General features: G+C 43.2%; 1 protein-coding gene across 3 annotated transcripts in view; it reads left to right on the forward strand.

The window, feature by feature from the left end:
- Positions 1-2293, forward strand: part of Tmem87b (transmembrane protein 87B) — a 35791-nt gene extending 33498 nt beyond the window's left edge. For all 3 annotated transcript variants that reach the window (XM_021156092.2, XM_029472911.1, XM_029472912.1), the window contains exon 19: positions 943-2293. In XM_021156092.2, coding sequence (XP_021011751.1) covers positions 943-1002 — 60 coding nt within the window. In that variant the 3' untranslated portion in view covers positions 1003-2293. The remainder of the gene's footprint in view (positions 1-942) is intronic.
- Positions 2294-9423: the final 7130 nt, after the last annotated feature.

Here is a 9423-nt window from a genome sequence, read left to right on the forward strand (position 1 = left end):
TGCTTATTTTCCTAGAGCTGTTTCCATTTTCACAGTGTATTTTAGAAGCTAATTCTAAAAATAACTTTTTGAAGAAATGACTGGTTGAGCAAGTGGCAGGAGATAGAGAGCCGGCTGAGGTCGGAAGGGTTGTGGGCAAAGCCTCACTGCAGGCAAAGAAGCAGGCTCAAAGCTGCTGGGTGTAATGACGGGAAGAAGCATTTCATGAGATTTTGTTTGAAAGTCTTCTTTAAGGCTTTATGTGTCCGTTGTTTAGATTTTGAAACTGTGTAGATAACTTATTGGAATGGTTTCCAGCTTTACTTTCTAAGCATGAAATTTAAATAAAGGTTTTGGGAGGAAAAGTTAATTATGGGTCATCTGGACATTGCAGAGTAGCCCAGGGTAGGGCACACCTGCAGTATATGGACTAAGAGATAGATGACAAAGCATTGCTCGTGCAGAGGTGGTGCGCAGCACGTTGGCTGTAGAGTGACAGCTGAGACACGTTGGCTGTAGAGTGACAGCTGAGAGGGAAGTGGTTCTGGAGTAGTGCCATGTTCTCTGTGGGCAGCAGGGTGGGTGGACGATCTGTAACCTGCAGGGATGTGTGCGAGGCCACTTAGTGCTGCACTTACATTGGTTTGATAATAACTACGGATTCAGTAGCATGAGACAAGTTTGTCACATGAGGTCCCTGTTAGCTACAGTTCTGCCTCTCACAGAGAACCTAAACTCATTTGCTAGGAAGAAGGAAGCTGACCTTTCCAGTCTCTGCTAATAATTGACCTACTGTATTAGTGGGGTGCAGGGGCTGGGGAGTGGTAGCATGGTTTTTATCTAATACTTCCCTAAATTTAGGTCTATTAAAAAGATTAAATAGTGACTTGTTAGATTAGAACATTTTTGTAGGTTCTAGATCTAGCACCAGCATTTGACACCTGTCTTATTTTTTTTTTCCAGGAAATTATGACCAGATCTGAAATAGCTGAAAAAATGTTCTCTTCAGAAAAGATAATGTGATCAGGGCCCCAGTGGGTCCAGTGTGTGCAGGAGCACAGTCAGGTGATGGGAAAAGCCTGGCTCTCATCAAAACTGACAGCTTCACTATGATACGTGTTTCCCTTTGTTGTCTTGGATCTGTGTATGCAGATGAAGAATTCAGGAGTGGGAGGGTCTGCCGCCCTCAGAAAGCCATCTTTAAAACTAACTTATACAGTCAGCTTCATTGCCGTTAAGTTGCCTGATTTGGAAACAATTTAAGAAGTTAACAACATGTGCTCAGACGCCTCTTAGGCGGCAGCACAGGCAGGCAGGTTGTGTGTCTCAGTTTTCTCTGGACAAACGAATCTGTAGCTGGGCTGGTGGCACACCACTGATAATCGGATCTCTGTAAATTCAAAGCCACGCCTGGTCTACGTAGTTCTGGGACAACCAGAGAGAGCTACATAGTGAGACCCTGCCTCAAAAAAACAAAAACCAAAAAGAAAAAGAAAAGAGAAGAATATCTGTGAGCATTCCTTCCCCTCGCCTTCAAGATAACATGATTCTCCTGAATGCTAACACAGTGCTGTTCATCTTTTGTAGTGATAATTTTATTTGATTTTTTATACTGAAGTGACAATATTGGAACTTGAGCATGCTCATATATTTAATCTTGTCCCTTTCATTGGTGTACACAAATCTCTTGTTTGTAAATACCACCATGCACTACACATCACGGAGTCTGAGCTTGGGAACACGTGTGGGCAAAGAGAGACGTCTTGAGGGTACGTCCAAAGACTTGCAGGCCACAGGTACACGTGCTGCTGCTACTTCTGCTGTGAACCTGGCCATGTGACTCCCCTACAGCACTTTATCCCAGCCCGGATGCACTGTTTCTTGTGAGCCTTGTGGAGACTTGTGAGATACACAGACATCTAACCTTACCATGCATCAACATGTACTTAACCAGCTCTCAGCCATACCTTACACCGTGTTGTTCAATTATGTTTATAATGTATGATTGAAAGTTTCTATTCTAATAGTTTTTGAATATAGAATGTTCTAGACTTGAAAGGCACTTGAATGTAGAGTGAAAATGTGAACGTTTTGCCACGTTCGTGACCAAAGATACCAGGCTGTTGGACATGTAATGTGGTAATGACAGGCAGGGTCTTATATGCCTTCTCTCTGGAGGACTTCTGCCCTGTGAGTTAGAATAACTTGGGATAATTGAGAAAACATGAAAATGACAAGGAAGAGCACTATCCATAGCCTATGATGATTTTTCACTGTGGCACCACAAAACAAACGGTTTTCTTTCAAATGCCTACTTTCTGAGTTTATTTCCTGCGTACTCGTTTCAAAAGGGTTGGCAGTGACATATTTCTATAGTTGCGTGTCCGTTTTAGGTTTGTCATAGTCCACCTTGTAACCCAGTTCTGTGAAAACTGGAGATGTCTTGCAGGGGGAGGAGCATTGCAGAGTGTCACCGTGTAGCTCTGGCTGAGGATGGACTTGCGAACCCCTTGCTAAGACTCTAGGCATGCACTACCATGGCCTGCTTCACATTTTTAATACCCTGTCCTCACAGCATGAAGCAGCTGACCCTCAACCCACAGGTCTGCACTTGAGTATTTCTGCTTATAGCCAGCAGGAGCTACACATTGAGCAGGGTGAGTCTGCAGTTGATGGCTGGGGAAATGCTTCTGACACCACCTCAGTGGGATTTCTAAAAAACAGGCAAGACAAATAATGCTGCCTCTAGTGTAGCTCCAGACTGAAATGACTCTCTATCCAGAGAAAGTGGACTTCCATCTTAACCTCCTTAGAAGTGTTTTTGCAAGCATGTGTGTGGTGTCTGTTGCATTTACTGATAACTGCCAGGTGCTAATGTTCAGTGCCCTAAAGTGAGTATTTCTTGGGGCCCTTCTTAGCCCCAGCATGTGTCCCTGTGCTGCCACTGTAGCTGACAAGGACGGGAGGTGCACCCAGGACCTCCATGCAGCTCCTCAGCCTCCTTCCCCGTCTGCCCCAAGTCTGCAGACCACATTGGGACCTCAAGGTGCTCAGCTCAGCCTCTGTTCAGGATGCTGTAGGATGGTTCTGTTAATTGAGAGCACTAAGGATCAGGCTCCAGTTGTATTCAAGACTTCTTGTGATATAGTTCATGTTAGATTTGGAGGCATATGAAGTTTGCTTGAGACTTTTTTTCGTGCTTTGAATTAGGTTAATATTTAAAAATCTGCCTTTGGGGGTATTTATTACATTTCAGTAAGAAACAGGAGGTGGAAATTGTAAGCTTGGGAGTTGGTAGGATACTCCCATGCATTTCCTGTTTTTTGTTTGTTTGTTTGTTTTTTGGGGGTTTGTTTTTAATCTGTCCTGTGGAGAGTGCCACCTGTATCATGGTACATCATGTTTATACTACTACGTCAAGATTAACCTTAAAGTATACATACAGAGTTGATTTTTATACCCTCTTGAAGGTTTGGAGCTATTGCCCTGGCTGTATATGACTGAAGCTGAGAGAGATCATGCTACGTTTTGTCTCTCGTTCTGATATTTGTGTCTTTGTATGATTGACAGCATGCAGTAAGCAATATAAAACACCAAGCCTTACGTCTATCAGAAAGAAGTTTAATATATAAAATTCTGAACATATAAATATATTTAAGTGACAAGACTAGAGTTTTAAGGAAGTGTGTACTCCAGAGCGGGGACTCAATACTGTACTCAGCAGCTTCTTCAGAATTAGGGAAACATTCATTTCCTTGGGGAGAAAGTTTAGAGATTAAAAATAGATTCTCTATTTTAAAAAGTTAAATTATAATTTGGAAGAAATTTCTTTGACTATAGAACACAGCAATTTAAAGGAATTTTGTTTGAAAATTTGTATTTTTGTGCCTTAATATTTGGTTTTTTAATAAATTGCTTTCTGACATTTGGAGATTGTTTCCTGGGATTATCTGTTAGTGCTGCCTCATGAAAATCCATAGGGGATGTGGACTCAGGAGGTGGCATGAGATGGAGTTCTTTAAAGGAGAGATGTAGCTCAAAGTCAGAAAGAAGTCCTGCCTCAAGTGTGGTACAGCAGAACATGTCATTTACAACCGAGGCTACCCTAAACATGGTGGCTTCCTGACTGTATTTGTATGTATTAGTGTGTGTCTGTGTGTGTCTCTGTCTGTCTGTCTGTCTGTCTGTCTGTCTGTCTGTCTGTCTGTCTGTCAGCTCTCAGTGATGAAATGAGAGCATCATTCATGGTGACACCATTGACTCAGTCTTTGTGAAAAGTCCGACTATGTTTAGGACTGTTGATCATGCCAGCTCTCTCAATGTTTTTAAAGATCTTTCAAAATACAGAGCAAGGTTTCTGCACACACACACTAAAACTAGAGACAGCGAGTGAATGGCCACACCAGACAAGAAGAGTGAGTGAGTTGTGGCTTGTCCACCTCTTATGCAATGGTTGCCGCTTTTGAGTTAAAGTGAAGAATTTGTGACACCAGGAAAGAACATATATGAAGCCTGAAGAGGGGCACGTGTGAGACTCTGTGCACCTATGGGAAGCAAAGCAGGACTGAACAGCAAGTTGTTGAATGGCCCACAGCCTGGGCTACCATTGAGGTTCAGCTACCATGTGATCACAGCCAGGGCCCAGCCCTTCAGAAAAATATCCATGGTCTGGAAAGATGCCCAGCAGTTGAGAGCACTTACTCTTGCAGAGGATCTGGGTTTTTTCCAGCACCCACGTGGCAGCTCACAACTGTCTTTAACTCTAATCCCAAGGGATCAAATGCTTTCCTCTGCCCTTAGAGCACTATATACCCTGTGCATGCAACGCACCTATGTGCAAGCAAAACATTCATATAGTATATAGGTCTTTTTAGAAATCAGATTTTAGTCAGGCATGCCTTTAATCCCAGCACTCGGGAGGCAGAGGCAGGCGGATTTCCAAACCAAAAAAAAAAAAAAAATCAGATTTTAAAAAGTTATCTGAGCTAGGCATAGTGGCACATACCTTTAATTCCAGCATTCTGGATACAGAGGAAGGGGGATATCTGTGAGTTTGAGTCTAGCCTGGTCTGCTGAGTGAGTTCAAGGACAGCCAGTGCTACACAGAGAAACCCTGTCTTGAAAAACAAAACTGCCAACAGTTGTAGGTGGGTGAGGTAGGAAGAGCAGCCCTGCCTGCTCTGCAGCCCTGCCTCCTCTGTATGGCTCTGAGGACCCCACGGTTTATTTCCATCTGTGAAAGCAAGACACATCGTCTGCAGCCACCCAAAGGGCTGGCAGCTTCCAGAAATGGGGAACCTGGCTTCTGAGTATAGTGTCTTATAGTCATATGGCCACACCAGTCTGTCTGCCAGTTAGTCTAGAAAGTGACATGTCATGGGCCTACCACTGTTCTAGCTCTGTAGAACACAACTAATACTAGGTTGGTTAGGGTAGTAGACGATGGGCAACTTGAAGCTCTGTCCCTGCTTCTCTGTTTTCCTACAGTTTTCTTTAAAAGGGAAGCACATTAAAAATAAATACATAAAACATGACAGCACCTTAAGTGTGTGTGTGTGTGTGTGTAAATAAAATCTGGGTGTGTGGTGGAGCATGTCTTTAATCTCAGCACTCCTAAGGCAGAGGCACGTGGATCTCAGTGAGTTTAAGGACAACTTGTTCTAAAGATTTATTTATTATTATATGTAAATATACTGTAGCCGTCTTCAGACACACCAGAAGAGGGCATCAGATTCTATTACAGATGGTTATGAGCCACCATGTGGTTGCTTGAATTTGAACTCAGGACCTTCAGAAGAGCAGTCAGTGCTCTTAACCACTGAGCCATCTCACCAGCCCTTTTTATTTTATTTTAAAGATTTATTATTTATTAGACGACTTGTTCTAAATAGAGAGTTGTAACTAGCCAGAATGACATAGTTGAGACCCCATCTCAAAAACAAAACAAAAGTGCAGCCAAGAAAACCCATGATACCAGAAACATGAAGAGCCAGTGTGGCCTTGGGCACCAGTCGCAAAGTGCATCGTCTGTAAACAGGTGTAATGTGACTGCTTCGTAGCCAGCCTGGAGCTGTCGTGGGGGGACATGGAAACACAGAGGGCAAGCCTGGGCTGTTTTGGTAACAACTTAGGAGGGTTGAGAGTATTTTCAGGGTTCCAGACTTTGTTCACTGCTGTACCACCCAAGTTTCAAGGAAGCACATTATTATAACTTCCCCCTGGAATAAAGATGAGAGTCATAGAGATTAACCAGCTTGCTGAGAGTCACCCTCCTGGCAGAGTGAAGAGGCTAGTATCATAGGAGCAGGCATTGCCTGTGAAGGTTGTCCTCAGAGTCCTGGGAAGAGGGGGAGCTGTGTTTACTTGCTAGTCAGATGTAGAGATAATACAAAAGGGACCTGGTGTGCAGCCTGTATAAAACAGCTGAAGCTGATGTGCCGGGCACATCTGAGACTGGGCCATGGGGAAGCCACAGATTTGGCTGAGACCAGTTCCACCTGAAACATCTGAAGGCTGATGTACTCATATAGAAAGGAAGTTACCCCAGGCAAATGGCCATGGATTCACTGTCAAAGTTCTACCAAAGGCTGTCCTGAGCATGAATTCAGGTGAAAATCTTGACAGTAGTTCCCCAAAATCAGCTTATACACAGGCAAACATACCCAAATTACTCAGCAGATGGTGCCAAACACCAGCTCTGAAGAATTCTTTCCTTGCCTTTAACCAACTAATAAATGCATTTTTTACTTACTAAATGTCCTTCTGCCAATTTGAAGATGAAGGAAAAGACCTTAAAGAAATTAAGCATGCTACATTTAAAAAGTGTTTATTTACTTTTGTAGACAGGTTCTCTTTACATAGCCCTGACTGCAATGGAACTCACTCTGTAGACCAGGCCGGCCTTGAACTCACAGAGTGTCCTCCAGCCTCTGCTTCCAGAGTGCTAGGATCAAAGGTGTGTACCACCACACCTGGCCTATGCTATGGACTTAAACGTTGAACTTTTAAAATCTGCTTAAGAATAGGCATGAATCCCTACATACAATCCCCAGTACCACAAAGTAATGGAGGAAGGAGCTCTACCGAGCAGGGTAGCTGGATATAGGTGTGGGGAGAGAAATGGGAAAAGGAGGTACAGGGAGAATTGACAGGGAAAGTGGTGGGAGAGGCCAATATGAAGGGAGAACAGGGAGGAAGGATAAATAGCATTAAGGGTGTTTGGAAAGCCTTAGTGAAGCATTGTTTTATATTAACTTAAAAATACATTGTGTCTACACATATTAGATGATAGATAATAGAAGATAGACAGGTAGATGATAGAGTTTGAATGAAGTTATGGCACTTAGAGTGTCAGTTCTCTTCCCCCAAAACCATAGACTAGCAAACCCCTTACTATCCAGCCTAGGAATTCTCCCTTCAAATTGCTGGTTAGTGGAAATCTAGAAGACTCCCAAAACAATATAGGCCATTGCTACTGCCCTTTGTTCTCTTACAGAACTTAAAGATGAGACCCTATTGCCGAACACACCTGTGATGGTTTGTATATGCTTGGCCCAGGGAGTGGCACTATTAGAAGGTATGGCCTTGATGGAGTAGGTGTGTCACTGGAAGTGTGAGCTTTAAGACCTTCATCCTAGCTGGAAGTCAGTCTTTCACTAGCAGCCTTCAGATGAAGATGTAGAACTCTCAGCTCCTTCGGCACCATGCCTGCCTGGATGCTCTTGCCTTGATGATAACGGACTGAACCTGTAAGCCAGCTCTAATTAAATGTTGTCCTTATAAGAGTTGCCTGGGAGAATAATCAGTGTTCCTGACCACTGAGCCATCTCCTTAACTCCCGGTATAATTTGTAGGTTCATTTAAGTATTCGCCCTAATACCAACAGGTAAATGTGATCCTTACCTCCCATGGAAGAAGCTCCTTTTGCAGTAGATAGAGACAATTCGGAAACCCACAGCCGGTCTGAGTTCAGAGAACACCCAACAAAAAGGTGCCCAGCCTTAACTTGTACAGCTACAACAGAACCCTACATCTAAAACTCAGAGAACATTGCCAAAGAAGGTGCAGAAAGACTGCAAGAGCCAGAGGTCCAGGGCATCTGCTATAGTGTCTCCTATATATGACCCATGACATCTCAACAATATGATCACCTAAACAAGCCCTGCACAATCACACCACCAGTTGACATGATGATGTAGATGGGGAAATTCTCCCAAGATTCTCCCATTAGATAAAGGACTACAGGCAAGGAATGGCTACTGAGAGAAGGGAGATCAGCCTCCTCCAAGGATGGGACTCTGGAGAGGTTATCCAGTCCCTAACAGCCTTAAACACATGGACATATGAGCAACACTAAATGGACCAAGCAGGTTGTGTTTGTGTGTATATATAAATATACATAAAAGTAATAGAGAAGAGATCATAAATTTGAAAAGGGTTGGGGCACAGGAGGAGTTGGAAGTGGGGGGAAGGTAGAATAGAAATGATGTAAGTACAGTATCATATGGAATTCTCAAAATAATATTAAATGATCTGCATACTAGGATAAATGTGGGGTGAGCTCAGGAAAGAAAAGGAAGGATAAAAATGGCTGGAAGTTTATTGTGGTGTTTAAACGAGAATGGCTCTCATCAGCTCATATGTTTGAACCAGTTGGTGGAACTGTGTGGGAAGGACTAGGAGCTGTGATCTTCTTGGAGTGAGCTTTGAGGTTTCAAAAGCCTCAGGTCATTCCCAACACCCTCTCTCTGCCTGCGGTTGACAAGTTGCCTTGGTCATGGTGTTTTATCCCCACAATACAAACGTAACTAAGACAAAAAAAAAAAAGTTAAAATAAAAGCCTTTAAGTTTTTTAAAACTTAGGCTATTAACCAGGGTTATAACAGCCAAACTACCCAAAGATATTTACTCCAGAAAAATAACTGTCAGTAAGAAGAGGAAGCAGATGGTGATTGGGCTTGCCCAGGCCCCCTTGCTCTGCCCTCAGCTCTGGCGAAGCCTTGATCTTGTCAGGCTTATGGTTGTGGTTGTGGTTTGTGTGTTGTAGCTGGATAGAACTATTGGATGCTTTCCCCGCTTGACAGCACGCATGGCTCTAGCCAATGCTATGAGGACTAGTCCTGAGGGAAGGGTTCCAGGTTGGTTTCGACACCATTTCTTTAAAGTCTTTGTCCACGGCGTGTGGTGTTTTCAGCAGTAGGGTCTTTTGGGGGAAGGCACCAAGGACAATGGCAAGAAACTATATTGTTTTGTGAGTCTCGTGGATTCTCCTGACCAACAGCTCAAAAAGGAGTAAGTGTCCCATACCAGGCACTGGGGGTTTTGTTACATACTCTATGATTTTTTTTTTAATTTGTAGGAAGGGAATATTATCGCCTCAAGTAAACTCTACGTATATATGTTATATATAACTTTAAGTAAACATAAAATGATTTCCTAGAGCTT

The sequence above is a fragment of the Mus caroli genome, chromosome 2 (assembly GCF_900094665.2).
Source record: "Mus caroli chromosome 2, CAROLI_EIJ_v1.1, whole genome shotgun sequence".
NCBI classification, from domain to species: domain Eukaryota; kingdom Metazoa; phylum Chordata; class Mammalia; order Rodentia; family Muridae; genus Mus; species Mus caroli.